Source organism: Lutjanus erythropterus, chromosome 20, assembly GCF_056507025.1.
Source record: "Lutjanus erythropterus isolate fLutEry1 chromosome 20, fLutEry1.hap2, whole genome shotgun sequence".
Taxonomy (NCBI): Eukaryota; Metazoa; Chordata; class Actinopteri; order Lutjaniformes; family Lutjanidae; genus Lutjanus; species Lutjanus erythropterus.
The window spans coordinates 34,032,173-34,053,714 of record NC_139336.1 but is presented as its reverse complement, the minus strand read 5'-3'; the positions used below and the strand labels follow the sequence as shown (position 1 = coordinate 34,053,714).

The 21,542-nt window shown below is 38.7% G+C and overlaps 1 protein-coding gene across 1 annotated transcript in view; it reads left to right on the top strand.

Moving 5' to 3' along the window:
• The window catches only part of LOC146308828 (neuropeptide Y receptor type 1-like), a 35,006-nt gene extending 27,172 nt beyond the window's left edge, over positions 1-7,834 (top strand). The window contains exons 3-5 of the mRNA XM_084745747.1: positions 369-610; positions 5,048-5,194; positions 6,001-7,834. Coding sequence (XP_084601873.1) covers positions 369-610; positions 5,048-5,194; positions 6,001-6,451 — 840 coding nt within the window. The 3' untranslated portion in view covers positions 6,452-7,834. The remainder of the gene's footprint in view (positions 1-368; positions 611-5,047; positions 5,195-6,000) is intronic.
• Positions 7,835-21,542: the final 13,708 nt, after the last annotated feature.

Below are 21,542 nucleotides of genomic sequence, written 5' to 3'. Positions count from 1 at the left end.
GAAGAGATGAATAATAAAACTCAGCTGAGTTGAGTCGGTCCTTTAACTTTCTTTGAGGAACTTAATTATTTTTGCTCAACCCATCTCAAAAAGGCAGCTATTTTCAAAAGTTAAACTTCCTCAAGTTTAAGTTTAAAGTTAATTGTCGATCACGTTTTAAACTGGAGTCTAAAGTTGTGGTGCAACAGAATTTAATTTAATTTAGGTTTAGAGTCAAATATAACCCGAGGTTTAAAGAGAAGTTTAAATTACAGCTTTCTTAATTTTATGCTATTTTTTTTTACATAATTTAAATTAAGCCATGATTTAATCGTGTTTAAAAATAAATCCTTGTTGATGCTGTTGTTTTTCTTACCCGTCTCTGTCAGGTGACCCCCTTCGTTCAGTGCATGTCGGTCACAGTCTCCGTCTTCTCCTTGGTGCTCATCGCTCTGGAGCGTCACCAGCTGATCCTCCATCCCACCGGCTGGTCACCCGCCGCCGGCCACTCCTACCTGGCTGTGGGGCTCACGTGGTTGGTTGCCTGCTTCATCTCTCTGCCCTTCCTCTCCTTCAACATCCTCACCAATGACCCCTTCCAGAACATCAGCCTGCCTGCCAACCCCTTCAGGTGAGCTCAGATATCTGAGATCCAGGTGTGTACAGGTTTGTGTTCAATCACCTCACACTACAGGCTGTGGCTCAGTGGAAGAGTGGTGTCGTCTCGTAATCAGAAGGCCAGAGGTTCAATACCTGACTCCCCCAGACTGCATGTTGAAGTATCTTTATGCAAGTTACTGATCTCCAACTTGAATGTGACATGTTGGTCGTGGGACTAGAAAAGCCCTGAAGAAAATGCAGTTGTTATGTTGCATTACCTTACGTTATGTTACCATATGTTACCTTACTATACATTTAACTACCTTACATAACATTGTTACGTTACGTTACGTTACGTTACGTTACTCGTTGTGTAACTTAACGAGAACATTGACTTTTGGTGTTACACAGGACACGAATCCCGGCCTCCTGTGTGAAAGTCTTGTGTCTTGTGTCGAACCATCCAGCTGCTCCAGATGCAGACTTTCTCTGTCTTTATAATATCTCACCTGATCCACATGGGTATTGAAGTTCCTTGAAAACAAAGGAAGTAAAGGACGTTTTTCCTCCTTACCATCACCACAGTGTTTGCTCTTAATAGGAACAGTTATGAAGGTTACAGTTGAGACCTGCTCTGACTGAAGGTAAACGAAGATAACTCTTTTATGATTTGGCCTTACACAAATAAATTGAAAGTGAAAAACCCAGAATGTCACACACACTGAAGAGTACCTTGTGCATTTGTATGAAAGGCTGAGGAGTGTGACAAACCGGTGGTATCTGACAACTTTAGAGCGAGTTGTGAGATCAGTGTGTTGACCAGTCAGGAAGCATCTTGACAGCGCTGACCTTTAGCTTGTTTGAAAGCTCGCCGGTCCTGAGAGCTTTTTTCCCTCTTCAGTAAAACTGAATGGAAAGAGATGAAAATAATCTGAGAAAGAAAAAAAATGGAAAGAACCTTGGAGGGCTATTAGGACCAACTGGCACTAATTTGTTCCAGGTCGTCTCGATTGTTAGCCTTTAGCTCCCCGTCCCTGTGAGTCGTGACCACATCATCAACCTTCTAGAAGCAAATATTTCAGATGAATTTCTCTGAACCGCTTCCTGGTGAGACCAGACTTCACTGTGAGTTCAGACAGATCACAGGGTGAGTTTTACAGATATGACGTCAACAGAAAGATGCGAGGAGATGCACATTTCCCCGTGGGCCTGTTTTCTTGCCAGCAGTCGTCTTCTGCAATTTTCCTGAAGAAGTAGTCCATTTTTTTTTCCTTCTGTGCCTCTTTGGCAATTTTCTGGCTCCAAACTAAAATGTCTGTGCCAAAGTGAAACATCTGAGGCTGTCATTATGCAACTGTGCAATTTTGGTGCTCGTTTTGGCATGAAATTGCTTTTCCACCAGTTCAGGCTGCTTGTTATTGTGAAGCCAATTTTCCCTTTGGATTCAGGATTCAAAAACTTTATCAATAAGTAAAGTCACATTTTATTTATAGTCCAGTGTCACATTTTACTGCGTGTGTTTTTCTTTTTTAAACTGCCAAAGACAAATCAAAGCATAAGCCAAAATATCAAGGCACATCTATGAAGTTCTTGTTATTCGAATAATAAAAACATTTCACTCATTCTTAAGAACTGGAATGAAATCATATTTTGATGGGGTTTTTCAACTTTTACTCTTCAGTTATGCTGAAAAACATATATAAATAATCTGTTAAACTTGTAACGGACCGGCCTCTTAGTGATTAATTTTTTCATTTCACAGTGTCGTCGTAGTGAGCAGCCATTTTATTTTTTAAAGTGTCTCAGAGTCTCTTGATGTAAATCAAAATACACATTTTTAAACCATAATTCTTCCCTGAGACAGGGGTCCTCATGGTATGGCTGACCCTTCTTATGCCTGATTAAATCATGTTTTTGTAAGAAATCTGAGAGAGCTGACGAAAATCTGTGAACGCAACTCTTTATAAAAAATGTATTTTAAAACAAAGATAATTATAAGAGCACATATTTTCACCTCTGTTATCAGAAGGTATTCTTAGTTTGAGATTTTTGAAGACTTTTAAAACATTTTTAAACCGTCTGAAGTTGTGAATTCTTGTTTGGAACAAGGCTGTTTTTTGGCACAGAGCAGCTTTAGAAATTAAAAACATTAAAGCAAACCAAAGCTGTTTAATAAATTACATATATTTCATATATATACATTCTGAAAGAATATATATTCACCAAAAACGGAATGGTTTAAAGCTTCTTTTTTTCCCCCAGGTCTCAAGAAAGGTTGATTTCTATTCTTGTTTTATAATCTGCAGAGCGTCACACCGGTTAGGAAACTGTCAGTGAACCCCTAATTTTACAATTTGCCTTCCACCATCAAGGCGTGAAGATGTTCTAAGACCCAGAGTGGCTCATAATTAACACAGTGATAAATAATAAATGCAATAAAACAAAAAGAAAGAAATAAGAACATTCCTCTTGTTGCCAGGCAAATACAAACAAACACCTGGAGAAATGCAGGATGGGAGAGCAAAGTAATTTAAAAATCTAATTATCCAGACTGTGTATGTTTCTTTTAACTGTACAAACACTACAAAGTCATTTCCCCGGACAGGAAAACACACACATGAGCAGACGTGTGAATGATAATTACATGTTTAGTGTATTACCCCGCTGCTTTAATCCCTCCAGTGTTTCTCTGCAGCCGACTGAGAAAGAACAATGAATTCTTTGTTTACTCTCCGTCACTCCTCCGTTTCTTACAGGGTTTAATAATCATAGCTGTGCTGTTACACATCGCTGCACCTGAGAGGAAGTGTTTCTGCAGCCGTGGAATACTGAACACTCCTGGCCTCACCTGTCTGTTAAAGTGACGTCTTTTTGTCATTCACACATTTTAATTTTATGTAAATTATCCTTAGAGCTTCATTTCACACGTTACAAGGCCATCACTGATGAATTTTAAAATCATCAGCCTTAAATAATGTTCCTATTAACGTGAGTGTGAAGGACACTGGCCCGGCTTCTTACTGTGAATCCATGATGGGTGGAAATCTGTGGGAATCTCAAAATAGATTCTCAATCCAAACCTCGTTCTTGACTGAATAACTTGAAAAGGGAGCTGACTGCATTCACTGTGTGCCAAACCAACAGCCTGACGCACTGCCAGGACGGCAACACATAACGTATATGATGATATTTTGCTATGGCTTTTTTTATTCAGAAAGAATAGAATAAAATGTGTTAAATAAAATGATTTCAAGGCTGTTTATATATTTTATGCACACGGCTAAAATGCAGCTTTCTATTTAACATTCTATTTCAAACTTAACATTTATGTTAAATTCCTCTGAAATGTAAAGTCTCTCTAAAATTTAAGTTCCCTTCAAAACATAAATTCTCTCCAAAATATAAATTTGAAGATTAAAGTTTTCATCAAAATGTAAATTCCTTCCAGAATTAATTCAATCCAAAGCACAAATTCCCACCCCAAAAAAAAAAAAATCCCTCCAGAACATAAATTCCTTCCAAAATATAAATTTCCACCAAAAAATTCCATCAAATTGTAAATTCCATCCTGCTCTCGTCCACTGAAATGATATCCGGTTTGCCGTCTGCCTCCATTTGATCTTGATTAAACTCTTTATTTAAAATGATTTTTGAAATCATGTTATCAAATCTTACCGCTGTTGTTTTTCTATTAGGCATCAGGTTTTTGCATTTACTTTCTGGCATGAGGACTTCCTTCAGAATAAGTAAAGTTCCATTTTATATTATTATATTTTATTTTACCTTACCTTACCAGTCTGTATGAGAATAAAATGAAATGAAAGAGGAATTGACTGGTTAAGTATCAGGTTGTCTGCTGTTGTGTTTCCATCAGTGGAGAAAAGCGTCTGTGCTGCGGCATCAGCACCACTGAAACTCATCATTATCCACGAGTCTGCAGAGCTTTTTGAAATGAAACTGAGTTATTATTATTGTTATTTAAGCGTTCACGGTTGGCTCGTAGTTGCATAAAGTGCTGCGGGGTGTGTTGGTTGGCTCATGTACTACTGCTGAAGTTTTGTTTCCAGGTGATGCCGTATGAACAAAGAGGGAGACTCTGATGGAGAAAAGTTGAGGTTCAGTTGTTTTTGCACAGAAACAGTCAGTAGAAATGTCAGAGGACGACTTTTTACTTTTAGGACATTTCAGAGGCTGAACTTTTTCACTTTTACTGCAGTAAACAAGTTGAATCTTTCACCAGAGTCTTCTACTTGGGTGAAGAATGTGTGAACTTTTGCCATCTCTGCATATTCCAACAGTATATAGAAATATATTACAGTATGTTATAAAACTTCTTCAGAAAGAGGAACGAAAGAAATGGTGAAGGAGAGATTCTTTGAGTTCTGAAAGCCTTCAGCAGTCTGTGTGTGTGTGTGTGTGTGTGTGTGTGTGTGTGTGTGTGTGTGTGTGTGTGTGTGTCTCGTCTCAGGGATCATCTGATCTGTATGGAGCTGTGGCCGTCAGATAAGCATCGTCTCGCCTACACCACGTCGCTGCTGCTCTTCCAGTACTGCCTTCCCCTCCTGCTGGTGCTGCTCTGCTACCTCCGGATCTTCCTCCGCCTCAGACGACGCAGGTCACACAGCTGCACTTTTACTTTCTTAAAGGGGTATTTCAGATAATTTAAAGTGTGGTTTTATGTCGTATTCACATCCATAGTCAGTGTGTTACCTGCAGTAGATGGCGCTCAGCACACCTCCAGTTTGGAGAACAGCAGACGAAATGAACTGAACTCACCTTTTCTTTGTGGTCGAGTCTTCCTCTCTTGTCTGTTCCGCCTTGTTACGAAAATTTTTATCTTGTCAGGTTTTATTTTTTTACTTATGCCTTCTTTTGTGTTTGTCTTTAACAAAGTTTTTTGTTCTGTTACATCTTTTACTTTGTTTTTAATCATTTGAATTCTTGTATCTTACTTTATTTTTTTATCTTGTTAATCTTTTTTGTGTTATCTATTTTTTGTCTTGATGCATCTTATACATTGTTTACACATCTTATTACATCATTTAGTTGTGTAACGTCTTTTTCATCTTGATCAACCTTTCATTTAGTTTCTTGGCTTTCACGTCTTGTTGTGTGTTTTTTGTCTTGATACACGTTTTCACTTTTCAGATATTTGTGTTCAAATATAGGGAGAAAAAGTTGTCAGAAAATAAACTCAAGTAAATTACAGATACCTGAAAACTCTATCGAAGTACAGTAATGAAGTATTTGTAGTTAGTTACCCCCCCCCCCTCCCCCATCCATTGTGTGACAGCATGTTTGTGTTGTGACAGTATTTTAGGGTCTTCTGTTTGTGCAGTCCATCAGCTCTCTGTGCCTGAGGTTTGGTGTGATATTTCACGGTGGATTGTCTGACAATCGGCGTCCTGCTGTGTCGTGCAGGGACATGCTGGAGCGCAGCAGGAGGACTCGGGGAGCCCAGAGGATTAACGTCATGCTGTTAGCCATCGTCGTAGCCTTCGCTCTCTGTTGGCTGCCGCTCAACGTCTTCAACACGCTGTTCGACTGGCACCACCAGGCGCTGCCCGACTGCCAGCACGACGCCATCTTCTCCGCCTGCCACCTGACGGCGATGGCGTCCACGTGCATCAACCCCGTGGTGTACGGCTTCCTCAACAGCAACTTCCAGAGGGAGCTGAAGACGACGCTGCAGCGCTGCCAGTGCGGCAACCGGGCGGCAGAGAGCTACGAGAGCTTCCCGCTGTCCACCGTGGGCAGCGAGGGCATGACGAAGGCGACCTCGCTCAACAGGATGGGGTCAGTGTGCGTCCCCTCGCCCAGACCCGAGATCAGCTCAGCGATACCAGCGAAAACAATACCAGCTCACACCTAATGACGAGCTCCACCAAACTGTGTCTGACGTGTGGCTCCGGGCAATCGGCCTGTGAGCGTCCGACAGCTGGAACAGACCGTCTCAGACCTCTGAGCCAGTCGATACTACTTCAACTTTACTTCACTTCCAGAACTTTCCCTGCCAGCTCGCTGCACCCCAGCTGACCGATCAGGGGCAGCAGAGGGCGTGGGTGGAGGCTGGCTGATGTAGCTTCAAGTCCAGAGAACACGAGAGGCACAATCCTGTCAATGCACTCTGCTGAGGGACACGGAGAGGACGCAGGAGGGCTTGTACTGTAGAACTGACCGCTCGCTAAACCCCAACTCCACATAGCAACTGTTGCTATGACTGCTGAGCTGTGCACATGCTCAGTTTAAACCCAACCCTAACAATAATGTCAACAGCATTATTGTCAAAATTCATAGTAATTTTTGAAACAGTGGATCCATGATTTCAGACAAAAGCACACAAAGCAGCTTCTCATTTAGCTGGTGACCATCGGGTTTCTGTCAGCTGAAATAACTGCCAGAAAAAGTGTTTATTGGAAGAAAAATTGTATAGAATTTATATATATTATTTGTTTTGTATCATATTTGATATGTCAGGCATTTATGAAATTTTATTGATCACAATAGTTTTTATTTTAGAAACAAAAACAAACATTTAATAAAAATTGATTTTTGTAAATTTTATACATTCACTGGTTTGGTTCTTTTTTCTTTTTCACCTTGTGGTTGTCAAAAACTATAATCAATATAAATCTGAATTGCTTAATATAACAACAACAATTATGACAGCCAGGCAATTATTTTAGTGAAAAATATCATTATTTGTGCTCATTTGCTGTTAACTATTTGTAACATCCAAGGCTTTAGCAGCTTGCATATATAAAACACGTGTGTAAGTATCTCAATTTCTACTCTCAATTTATCTGAATATGACACTGCAGTAGTAAAGTAATTTATTCAACAGTGTATTTGTGATTGTGGTGGAATAATGCAGAACGCATCATTAAATTCATTAGAATAAATTACCTTTTATACCTGCTGTATTGTATTTAATACACACATTTTTAACACCATTTTACAATAAAATAATTGACTAAATATTAAGTAATTAAATGTTATTTCAAAACATAATGAAATATTAGTAACAATATTACTTCTTACTGTAACTTCTTTTTTAAATTAGCTCAGATTTTGTCCAAAAACAGTATTATTACAGTACGTGAAGGCGGCCATGTTGGATTTTGCCCTCACAGGGCAGCTGTTGCCTGCAGTTCACTGGTAATCCACCAGAGGGCAGACAACGAGTCTCAGATTGATACAACAGCTTTTTCAGGAAAGTATTGATCATATTGATGTTTTAAAGGTCTGGAGGTTGTTTCCTTTGATGTTTCAGTTTGATTTTGTATTCGTGCAGAAAATAAACTCTGCAGTGAACAGAAGTTTATGATACTGACACATTTTGTTCACAAATGTGCGCTGCTTTTATGATTTTTAATGCAATTACCAGAAGTGAGAAGTTAACATTAGGCTATAAGTTATCTTAAACTCTGATATGATAGCATCCTGGACTGGTTCCACCCTGCTAACTGCTAACTGTTAGCCTTAACAGCTTACATTAAAGCAAATAAACACATATTTTAATTAGAATCTTTCATTTTTTGTGTGTGTTTTTGGTTTTTGGAAAGATCTTTTTTTAAGACAAGTTATGAAACAATTGCTAAGCTATTTTTGGAGAATTGCTGTTTGGGGACAGGATTTAGCGAGAGGTCATCTGTGTACTGACAGCAAAATATGGACAATGTTGGAGTGAGACGAGGACGAAGAAGAAAACTCCAACAGTATCATGAAAGAAGAACCTGAGAGACGTTTAAACAGTTAGAAAATGGAACCAGCTCGGTGACATACATGTGTTTTCTGTGTAACTTTTGAAAGTGTAATTGATCATTATGATAGTGAACACTGTTGATAAGCATGCCTTAGTGTGGTGGAGATTATCAGTGCTTGACTTAAATACAGTGGAACTAAACGAGGCTGCTTAACATTTACTGTGTTCTATAACTCATTTACTGTGAAAGTTTTCATTACAAACCACTTGAATGGATTTTCTCCTGTTTTCAGTGGCTGAGTTAATAATACGATAAAGTCTGTGAGGGATTTACTTATTATTGATGCCACTCAGCCTTACTTTTCTGAATGAGATGACACTTTGTAGGAATGTTCCAAATACTGATGACTCAGCCAGTTTTGTAGCAGTTAGCTGTGGAAGTACACATCTGCCGATGTGACAGAAACAAAAGATCCCGTGAGTCATTACAATGAGAAACATTATCAAAATAATGACTTAGTATGACAAAGTTATGAATTATTATTTTAAAATAATGAAAAACCTCTTTGAAAGAATGACTCAGTACCACAAAATGATGACTTAGTACTGGAAAATGATGACTTAGTACCATAAAATGATGACTTGATACCATAAAATGATGACTTAGTACTGGAAAATGATGACTTGGTACCATAAAATGATGACTTAGTACCATAAAATGATGACTTAGTACCATAAAATGATGACTTAGTACCATAAAATGATGACTTAGTACCATAAAATGATGGTGTAGTATCTAGAAATAATGAGTTAGTATCTTGAAATAATACGATAGCTAGACTAACACATGACTTTGAGATACTAAGTCATCATGATGATAAAATTTGTCATTATTTTGAGATATGAAGTCATCATGATGAGAAAGTCTCTCATTATTATGACTTACAGGATCTTTTTTTTATCACGTCGACAGAAATGAGCTTCCACAGTTATCAGACTGAATATGACGATTTAAATTTAAAAATCACAGACAACATCTACCAGAGTCATTTTCAAGATACAAGCTCTGATTCTTTTGTTAAAGTGTTCAGTGGCGTCTCTAAATCTCCTCCCAGCTCAGAACTGAGGCTCTGAAACAACAAACATTTGTTTTATCTTAAAGTTCACTTTCGCATTACAATTTTCTTGTATAAGTTTTTGTTTTGTTTCCAGCCCAAAATTTCTTTTAAGATTTTATTATTTTAATTTGAGCATCTATATTTGAGCTTTTCCATCTCCCATTAAAGAATTTACATCTTTAACGTCATCAAAACGTCTTGGTCTGCTGGATGGGGACAGGCTCATGATGTTTGCAGTAGTGATCAGGGTCGGAGCTGCCTACACACCTTCCTGACTCAGCAACAAATAACTAATGAAATCCAAAAATTTATTTGACGTTATTTGACAGTAACTGTTAAATTTATTTGATGTAATCAGGCAGCACATGTCAAATGTTATTTGACCTCTAGTGGGCGGAGTAATTATGACTGAAGCGGTATAAAGAGTAAGACAGTCCTCGTAGGTGGAGGGTCGAGGTGAAGGGACGGGTCAGACAAACGCAGGACTTTTAACCAGGAGAACAGCGTTCATGTCCCACATGAAACCAAACATCAGCGCTGACTTCTTTAAAGTTTTAAGTTATGTTCTGTGCATGACTTACTTAATGTATTTATATTAATCCAAACCATATTTTCTTAAACCTAATAAGGAACGTTTGGTTCCTGCAGACTGAAACAAACTGCAGCTGTTTCACATCATTAACCACGTGATGTATTTAACACCCAGTACGCCTGTCGCTGGTTCTCTTCACCGGTTATAAATGACCCGTTCTGTCGTTACGGTGTGTGTTGTTTATGTCCCACTTTCACATTCATTTTTCCAATTTAACTTTTACTTTTGGTTAAATTGATCCTGTTTAAGCTGGGAGGAAAATCTGGGACAGCAGACACCATCAGGGACTGTATCTGTAACTAATGTAACAGTGAGTTTTGAGCATTTTCTTCTTTGCTGAATTCTCTGTCAAGTTTGTCAGTTCATTGTGACCATGTCATTAAAGCAGGTGTGAACACTGAAGACGTCTGTGTCTTCGTTCAGTAAAGGAAGAGAACAAATTATTCACAAACTATAACTGGAACTCTACAAGGTAAGTTAGATATTTAAAGACACACTCTAAATTTTGTCTGCTGCAGCAGTGACTCGCAGCTAATGGTGGTGATTAAGGTGCTTGAAAACCCTCAGCAGCCGATTTCTGCAATTTGCGTCAAAATTCATCATCCTGTGAGTCAAAACTCAGTCCACTCTGAACACACAGACCTGATATGTATATATATATATTTAGATCCAGAGTGACTCACACTTCCAGAGGAGATCATTATCCCTGATGTCCATCCTGAATAAATGTCCATAAATCCACTTAGAAATCAAACCAGAGGAAAAAAAGACTCTCCTTATTACTGCAGAACCTGCCTGAGAATCATCAGGGTTTTAAGTTTTCCAGAAATCCACAGATAGATGTCTGTACATACACGGTTACGCTGCAAAAAAGAGATGAGAACAGCTAATCCAGCACAGTTTTAATGGAGACAGTTTGCAGGAATAAGCTAAGAAAAACAAAACGAAAGTTGTAGCCCACAGCTATCAAACTGAATTCATGGCAACAACATGATTCCTTTTTATATCCGTCCCCAAATTACAGCAACAGCAATCCCAAAACTTAGAGCATGATTAAGTAAAGACGATAGAGAACAACAAAATAATAATAATGGGAGTTACTAAATCCATCCAGAGGTCTCCTGAGGGCTGCAGCAGCAGATGGACACCGAGTGACATAAGTCTGTGTCTGGTCGGGTTTTACAGGGTAACAACTGGATAAAAGAGCTCTTTCCAGGTAACACATCTGTAACTGAACCGTGCTGAAGTCGGGTATTATACCACAGACTGGCTGAAAGATTTGTCTGAAAGCTCCAGATTATTTTGTCAAAGTAGCAGCTCTCAAGGCCAGAACGAAACTGTAACCTTTTATTCTTCAATATGGTGTAAAAAACAAACAAAGAAAAAAACCCGAGCTGGTGATCAGGTTGTTTTTAATTTAGTATTTTCTGTGCAGTTTTCAGCCTGGAGGATATTTGATGATCTTTCTTATCGTTTCCAGAAGAAACTGTTGAAGCTCCAGATGTGCTCGACTCTGAAGTCAGCTGTCTGTCAGATACACTTCTATTTTAAATCCATGCAGTTCTCAACACAGACTGCATGAAGGCCAGTGTTTCACTCACATAACCTCAGAAGAGGCAAAAAATACTCACAGCAGAAGTACAGGTACTTTTGTACAAACAATTCTGGTAAAAGTTAAAAGTTAAAAGTTCTGATTCAACTTGTTTACTGCAGTAAAAGTGAAAAAGTTCAGGCTCTGAAATGTCCTCAAAGTACAAACGTAAAAAGTCGTCTTTCCACTGACTAACTGAACCTCAACCTTGTCACGGTTTTGGATTTGTTGGACACTTCCTGTTTTATTTTGTAGTCTTGGTTCTCCCTCGTGTGTCTTTGTTGTTTTTACTTCCCCTTTGTGATTGTCATGTGTTTCACCTGTTTGCCCACCTGTGTCTCATTAGTTCAGTCTATTTAGTCCCTGTGTTTCTCTCTGTCTTTGTCAGTTTATGTGTTTTTCTACGTCTGTCAGCCTGTGTCCCTTGTGTCTTCCCCCCGAGTTTCTGCCGTGTTTTTTCTCCCTGACTGTTTTTTGAGTTTGCCTTTTTGTGTTTCTGTTTTGTTGGTCTTTGGATTTTACCTCCCTGCTTCAGTGTCAGCCTTTGTTTCTTTGTTTCATTTCTTTAAATCCTTTTGGTTCCTGGTGTCGTCTGCATTTGGGTCCTCCTGTTGTTAAATTATAACAAACCTCAACTAGACTGTCTGTCTGTTTTGTCTTTTATGACTTTTTGTTCTTGTTACATATTTGTTACGTCTTTTTCATCTTGTGGCATCTTGTTATTTTTTCCTTGTATAAAAATATATAACATATGTTGAGCATTTCTGGATGATTTGAGATGTTATGTACTTCAGCTCCTAAAAAACTACTTAAGCAACACGTAAAGCTCTGAGGAAACTCCATAAATCACCTTGGTACTGTATTCCCTGTGGGTCTCGGAGGCTGAGCAGCTGGAGGACATCGGAGGGAAAAGTTTCAACCAGATCAGTGAACAGAGTCATTAAGTTGTGTTAATGTGATGTTATAAAGGACGTCGCCCCGGACAGGATGTAAATGACGGCAGGAGAAGCCAGTTTACAGAAAAATAAGAGGTCATTGTGGCGTTAATTATCACGAGCTCCAGGTGGGACTAAATTAAAATCGCTGACTACAGCTGGCGATGTAAAAATCCTCCACCTCCATTAGAGACATAAATCCAGACCCAGTGGGGCTTTAAACATGACAGCATCATTCAGGATGGAGCCTGCTGGTGGTCTGTTGTTTTCCATTAAAACAGTCCAACATTACCATCTAATTAGCTGTGTGTGTGTGTGTGTGTGTGTGTGTGTGTGTGTGTGTGTGTGTGTGTGTGTGTGTGTGTGTGTGTGTGTGTGTGTGTGTGTGTGTGTGTGTGTGTGTGTGTGTGTGTGTGTAACGAGTCATGAGTTGGTGTCATGTGCCTGTGGTCCTCTGTGACCACCACCTCACATCTGTGTACATTAGAAATCCCACTGAGCTCAGCGAGTCGTGAAGTGGCCTCAGGTCGTTGATGCTGATTGAATCCAGGCCTCCGGCTGTAAACTGGCTTCCTGTTTCTTCATCGCACACAGATTGAATTACCTGTCAGTGTGATTAACCCTGCTGTGTCACTGCTCAGACTCAGGTGTACTCAGGCGGGGGCTGAAGATACATCATGAGAAAACATTAAAATCATCTTCTTCGTTGGATTGAACAACTTTTTAAACAATCACAATCACAAATTTGTATAATTGGCCCTCCCAATTCTTCCCGTTCTTTAACATAAGACAGCCAATCAGAGTGAGGTATTGCCATGACAGCAGGGATACGTGGGACCACAAAAATGACCCAGTGGCCCTTTATTTCTCCGACTGCCTTCAAAAAACAAAGCAGCAATTTTGAAGACTTTTTTTTCTATAAATCACAGCGAGAACACAGAAACACCTTTCCTTCTCTCTGGACTCTCCTCACACTCTTCTTTACCTAACAGCAACTCCCAGATCCAGCTCCCACTACGTAGTTCCACAATATACAAACATTTACAGTTATAAAGACTCCTTCGTGTGTATGACTTTCTTATGCACACCCCCTCAACTACAGTGTTAACACAAACCTTTCCGGCTGGTGGCAAAAAGCAGGACTGACTGAGCGGCTGCAGCCAGATGTGCGAGCTCTTTTTTTTTCTGTCCTTTTCTGTCCACGTCTCCTCAGTAGAGACAGTGTGTGGGTGAAACGGGGAAACTGTGACCTCTACGATTTGCCAAAAGCTCTGGTGAAGCATGAAAAATCAGCGGGCCACGTCTTGCAGATCGCCGTGAAAACCTGCAGCAAGAGTCGTACTGACAAGGGCCCCGAGCAGCCCGGGCTCCGAATCAACGGGCACAACGCAAAGGCGAAAGAAAACAGGGGAATGTTGAAGGGGTAGTTGGGATTATTAGAAGTGGGGTTGTATGAGGTATTTATCATTAGTCAGTGAATGAACTGCAGTAATTTGGAGAAGCAGCAGGAGTACCGGTGCAGGAGTGATGTCCTGCTTGGACAGACTCAGCAGCAACATGTTTTAGACACTTAAAAAATCAATATCAGTTTAAGTGTACGATGTATTTATAATATTTTTACCACTTTACTCACTGACAGACTTTATTGACAGGAAACCGTTGTTGGGTGACTTTCATGAATCTGAATAAACCATTTAAAACTCTAAAGTCACACAATGAAACAAACAAACTAACAGATCGAGGCAGAAACAGACCAGCAGCTCTTATGTTCTGTGCAGTAAAATGACAGTAAGGTTAAACTCTCACTATCAGATTTCATATGTATAGCTAGCTAATCGAAGCTAATGCTAATGCAGGAGCCTCATGTGGCTCCTCTCCAGTGGCTCCTTGTGGTTTTGGCAAAAAATTTATATGAAAATGAATAAAGGTTTGTTTGTTTCTTAATTTTCATTTATAATTGGTCTCTACTGTAAAAACAAAAAAGTGGAAAAATATTTTCAACATATTACAATAGATTTTTGAGTTTCGAGCCCAACTCAAACAAAGTTTTACCAACTACTGATCTTTGGTTGAGATAATTTACTTTTCTTCTTCAGAGTTTTAGAAACCCCTCAAAGTTGTATTGAAACAGTTATTGTGTGAATGCACTGAAGTGAAAGTAAATCATGTTTAAATCCATTAAGAACCCTTTTTTTATCCAGAAAACTGATTTGGAAAATTTTGGTTTGTGGAAAATTCTTTCATCTTTTATTGTACCATAAAAGGGTTCTGGGTAGAACCCCCTGACTGTGTCCCAAAAAGGTCCTTCATAGAACCTTCTGAGTCTATTCAAGATTAAACATTTGGTATATAAAAAAGTTCTTGGTAGAACCCCCCTGGTGGGTTCTAGATAACACCCTTGGAAATTGAAACAGTTCTGGGTAGAAGCTCCTAGATGGGTTCTAGGTAAAATGCTTAGAAAATAAAAAGGTTCTGGGTGTTCTAGATAAAACCCTTTATGGTTCTAGTTAGCACATTTATTTGTCAGAGTGCAGACAATCTAACACTGTACACAACTACACCGAGTGTGTGTGTGTGTGTGTGTGTGTGTGTGTGTGTGTGTGTGTGTGTGTGTGTGTGTGTGTGTGTGTGTGTGTGAACTGCAGAGGGATTTGCTGGGCTTCCGCCTGGGTGACTCACTTTGCATACATTAGCATGACTTTGATTTATAAAAAGAGGGAACGCAGAGACGAGCGGACGACGTTTCACGCAGCGACGCTCGAGGATTTTTATCTCCCGACGTGAGAATCAGACGAAGAGTTAAACAGTGCTGCAGTCTGACAGGAGAAGAGACGAGAGATAACAGTAAAAAAAAAAAAAAACGGGAAGCACCGCCGTCTCTCCCGTCTCCCCTGCCCCGTCCCCCGTTTCCTTGGTTACCTGTGATGGCACACACACACACACACACACACACACACACACAGCTGCTATTTGTGAAACTCACACACACACTGAAGGAGTGTTCCACTCATCAAATGTGTTGGACTAATTTTTAGAGCTGAGAGTATCAGTATTGTACGGAGCCTGGATTTTTGGGGCCGATGCTGATACCGATTTTAGGGACTAAAAAAAGAATCTGATGATGATATAATGTCCAAGATCCCCTATTTTCATGTCCCGTCGCTGAAAACTCTTCGTGTTTGGTACATAGAGTGACGCTTGTTAAGGAAAACGTCGGGCTGTAATCGGGTTGTTAATGAGGGTCGGGTTCAGGTCGGTTTCAGGCCTCAAACTTTTCAAGCATGATTTAAGCGCTATAAAGAACCACAGACTTCGTGTTTGAACAATTACTCCCAGTTTTTATCGTAAATCTGCCACCGTTATCACGTAAACTGCATAATTGTGGTGAGAATGTAAAGCTTGGCAGGTGTAGCAACAGTAACTAAGGAGGGCGGGGCTTATCGACGGGTCGGCTGCCTCAGTAAACTGTCGAACAACTTTGATATCTTTTCTCCTGGAGAAGAGACTCAACAATCAGCTGTTTTTCTAGGCGTTTTACCTTCTGCAGCTTTATATGTAGACGCTTTGAAGCAGGTAGGATCTGCTTTAAGTAAGAATAGACTGTCAGCTTTTCACTTGTTTGTGTTTTGAGAGGTTTTATTTATTTATTATTTTATTTATTTGTGAGTTTTATTTTATTTTCCTAATAAAAAATTAACTTGGCACAGTTATTTTATGGAAATCATCCCCATGAATTATGAATTAGTTATCAGATAAGTATCAGCATCCCTGGGAGATAACTGTGGGCCGCAAACGGATGAGGTGAAGATCTGAACGCAGGAAGTCAGCAGGTGGGGAGCCGACGCCAAGGAAGTCAATTAATCAGTTCCTCTCTGTCATTATTTAACAGTGTGCTGACTTGATCCTGGAGATGTGGTTTGGCACAATGACACGCATCAACGATGCTCTCTTATCTTTTCTCTTGAAATGTGCCCTTGAAATCCAGCAGCACTGTGGGGAAACGTGTGTGTGTGTGTGTGTGTGTGTGTGTGTGTGTGTGTGTGTGTGTGTGTGTGTGCAGGGCAGCAGTATCCTCTCAGATAAATGAGGCCCCATCCTGCCGCGGCGGCGTAAACCAAGGTTTTCATTCTGCTGAGCCAAGAGCCTCACTGGGACTTTCAATCTCCAGCTGAACAAGTGGAGGACAAGAGCATTCTGGGAGTAAATCTACCCAAACAACAAGAGAGGAGAATTTAAACTATTCCAACACATTACAGACCGTCCACAGGGACACTGACTGCGTTAGTCCGAGGACTCTGAGAGACATTATGTAACTTAAAGCTGGAATAATAAGTCGGCTGTATTACAACTTTAACTGAATTTTCTCACACAGAAGAAGACACTGAAATAATCTCAGCAGGAGATAAATAAACTATCAACATATGGAGGCAGGATCAGAATGTATTTTTCATTTCACTGTCTTTACCTCCTGAACAATTCTCAACATAACTAGAGGCTCTTCCATCTAGGATCCTGTCAGGGTTGTAAAGGTGCACAGATGTGAGTGCAGAGTTTCAGACGAGCCGTCCTGATTCTCACATTTACCTCGTCCAAAACCTTTAAAGCCATAAAAACTCCCCCTCTGTTCCCGTCTAGGATGCAGCCCAGGTAACTGACAGGGGACCGTGAACCGGCTGAGACAGACTCGGTCTGGCCGAGGTGTCGTTCGACAGCCAGGGGACGTATTTCAAAACTTTTAATCTAGATCAGAATTACCTGGATGGGATTAAATCTCAAATTTATTTATTTATGTATTTCAAAACTAAGAGTTGTGATCCAGATCCTACAAAACTGGGATCCAGATTTGGTAATCAGTCCTTCCCCAAATCCAGATCAAATGTTACTGTTTATTCTTTATTTTTGTCAAAAAACTGTTAGGATAGTTTTGACTGAAAAATCAGGATTGTTCTGGTTCATCATGGATTCGAGATGGATGTAGAGACATGAGGGGCTCATGAGAGTATTTTATCATTCATATATTAATTTTTCTTGCATATGAAAGTAACACATCCATTCTAAATTATATAGCTAACCAATAAATCAATATTTTCTATCAGAACACCAAAGAAACTTTGGTTTTGAATGTTTTTAGCAAACTAACAACAGTCTAAAGTTGTGTTAACTTTGTAGCTAGCTATCAAACAATGTTACGTTTAGTTAACTTTAGCTAGCTATCAAATTTTGGATAATCATTTTGGATAAAAAAGCATCTCCACACTGATTTAAACTCTGCTTAACTAAAATTTAAGTCAAAGTCAAGTTTTGCTAAACTCTGATTAGAACTAATCTTTGAATAAATTCTTCCTCATTGGTGCAACTCCAGTCTGAGCCACTGTATTTATATCCTGGTGTGTGTGTTTGTGTTGGAGTGTGTGAAAAGTGCAAACAATCCATGAGATAATAACTCAACATAAATGAGATTAATGGAGTGTTTGTGGTTAACATGTTTGGTACTAATGGACGCTGAATGTGAGCGTAGGTTTCACTGCAGTGTTTTATCAGTTGGGTTTTGTTGTGTTACAAACTTTAGAGAAACTTTTCTTTGTGCTCGGTGAGTCTGTTCGCTTCTCTGCTTCAGCTGTTGAGTAAATCCGAGAGTCGAAGCTTAAAACACCAAAACTGGAGAACAACATTGTTAGTGTGTGTGTGTGTGTGTGTGTGTGTGTGTGTGTGTGTGTGTGTGTGTGTGTGAGCAGAGACGGACATGTAGAAATAAGAACGTAAAGGCTCAGAGGATTAATGTTGTTTGTTCTTCTTACTGTCAGTGATCCTGGATTAGTTCTTTAGTGTCGAACAAACAGGAGCTTATTCTCTATTTCTGTTCACTCACTTTAATCATGTCGCCTCGCCGGGATCACAAAAGTCTGAAAACTAAACCAGAACCAGACAAAAATAATTAAAATAACTCAGAAACATCGTCTGTAAATGAGTGGTGTAGTAAAAAGTGTGTGTGTGTGTGTGTGTGTGTGTGTGTGTGTGTGTGTGTGTGTGTGTGTGTGTGTGTGTGACCTAACAAAAACTCCTTCGCTCTCGCTGCAATATTCATTTTAAACAAAGTCAGACTCTACTGTGTTTTTAATGCAGCTTTGCACATCTGCTCTGATTTATTTATTTATGAAACTGTTTGTGTTTTAATGCAACTTCAGTTTTATGAGTCTCTCATAGGTTTATTTTTATGTTGTTTGCATCATTTCATTACTGCCATATTTCCTGTATAATTCCTATATTATCATTATTATTATTATTATTATTATTATTGTTGTTATTATTACTGTTACATTCATACTTCCTCCTTATATTATTTTATTTTATATTACTGTTTATTGTGTTCTGTTTTTAATTAATTGTTTAATTGTTCCTGTCTTACACATTTTTATTTTATGTATTCTCACTGACATGTCTTTATTTTTATTTATTCTTTTTGACATTTTTAATGTCTCTTGCTTATAATTCATTTTGTACTTTAATTTTTGCTTTTGTCTTCCTTCTGGATGTGTGTTTTTATGTTGTGCTGTGAGCCCTGACCCTAAGATGATTTTTTTTTTTGTCACTCTGTGAGAGACAATAAAGTTTTCTTTTTTGCTGTTACAGTGAACATGAAGAGAGAAATAAAACTGCAGGATGTTCATGAGTCACTTTAAGGTTAGACTGACATCTGATGGTGAAGAAACAAACTGCATGACTGTGAATAAAATCTCATGTCTCTGATTCCACTGAACAAGAAAACACAACTTCATTATTTATATTTATTCATGTTCTTCCATCATTGTATTACAGCCAGATTTCCTCCTTTTATTACTATTTTACTGTTTTGTTTTTTAACTAATTGTTTAATTGTGTCTTTCTATCATCATTTTAGTGTTTTTAAATGCATTTACATACATTTGCTTTTTTCACATTTATTTATTTACGTATATATGAACTTATATATATATATTACTTTCTTGATTAATCGATTAATTGGCTGGTCTATAAAATGACAAAATACTTTGAAAATCAACTGACAGCAAAGTGAATATTTGTGAGCTGTGGACAAAATAAGACATTTGAGGATTCTGATCCACATTTTTCACAATTTTCTGACATTTTTATGGACCAAACTACTAATCAATTAACCAAGAAAATAATCAACAGATTAATTGATGATGACAGTAATCATCAGTTGCAGCTCTGCTGCGAAGCCATGATACTTCTACTGTAGTGTAACAGTCAAACTCTCCTCAAAATGTCCAAAACTTTCTGAAATTAAAGAATAAATGTGTTCAAACCATCTGCAGCAGCCTTGATGACAAAGTGCAAAGATATTTTCTAAACCACACACTGGAAAATGACTAAATTACCCAAAATCTGCAAAAGAATCAAGTGTTCATTTTGTCATTTGGGGTTACTGGTGTGTTAATTGCAAAGAAGTAATCTTAGTTGATTTCAAATGTAATCTGTAACTTAGTAAAGTGTCTAAAAAGATGTTTTTCTTAACTGTTCTGTTTTAACTATAGTGTTTTTCAGAAACCTGGAGTCTAAAAATCAGCTGATAAATGAAAGATGAGACGTCCGAGCAGCAGCCATTAACTTATTTATTATATTGAATTTACGAAAAGTAAAAGCAAACACTTGAATAAACATTTTTGTACATTTTTAGTCTGTTATCCTGTAATTGTTGTTGTTGTTGTTGTTGTTGAAAAGCATTCCACTGTACACAAGGCTGATGACACTTTACAACCTTTGTTTTTGTTTGTTTGTTTTGTTTGTTTGTTTTTTTAACTCTTTTCTTTTTTAAAAACACCCAAAAGCAGACGACGTGGACGCTCCGGCGGCGCAGGCGCTCTGGAGTAAGGCGGACACAGGTGTGGACACGACCCCTTCACTGCCAGTGAGATGCAGGGAAATCAGAGGATCCAGACTTTTACTAGTACAGAGAGAGGAAGGAGGAGGAGGAAGAGGAGGAAGAGGGAGGATAATACAAAAACTACTCATCATCATCATCATCAGCCATGTGGCGACTCCAGAGGCCGGCCTCGTGTCTCTGACTGTGGAGATCTTTAACTGTACACGATTAACTGACATGCATCTGAGTAAAGCTTCAAACAGACGAGAGAGGAGGAACTGGACAGCTAGTGTTTAATCAGATCAGCTCAACGTTACACTGAAAAACATTTAAAGGAACAAATGCAGAACTTTTCAAACCAAGTCTCATTATCTGGACTGATTCTGACCTCTGTTGGAGTTTTGAGAAACTCAAACAACAATAAAAAAAGAAATATATCCGAGCAACTTCTAATCTTACCAAATCACTTCAATTTCACAGAAATCATTTCAAATATTTGGTTTTTGAGTCAAAACAAAAGAAACCAAAAATCAGCAGTGTGAATTAGCAGCTGCAGCTAATATCCTATGAATTAATCAATTAATCTGCAGCTACTTCTAAATTCAAGTCAGGTGTTTTTTTAAACAAAAAATGTGAAACTTTCACTGGTTTTGGCTTCTTAAATGACATAATTTGCTGTTTTGCTTTGTCTTATTTAACAGTAAATTGAACATCTTTGAGTTTTTCACGGCTCATTAGAGCAAAGACTCACAGATGCGACTGTGGGCTCCTGGAAACTGTAAATGTCACTAGTTTCTTACTTTTCTTTTTTCTTTTTTGTGGGAAAAAATTATTAATGGAGAAAATAATGGACAGATTCATTGATATTCTGATCAGAAATGCCTCTATTTTCGATCAGGTCTCAGCGAATATGCGAATCTATACACTGAACCAATTTAACGTAATGTACTGTCTGTGAAACAGGACGATGATGCTTCCCAGCAGCGTCTCATGCACCAGTTTTTTCACCTAAACTGACTTTTTGCAACAATGAAAGCACTCATATCACATCTATGCAACGTTTTTAAATTCTCACTCATTTCCCATCAGTATCAACCAATTTCTAAAATTTAGGTTTTGGCAACTGTTCATTTCACTTTGATTTCACAGTTCAGGATC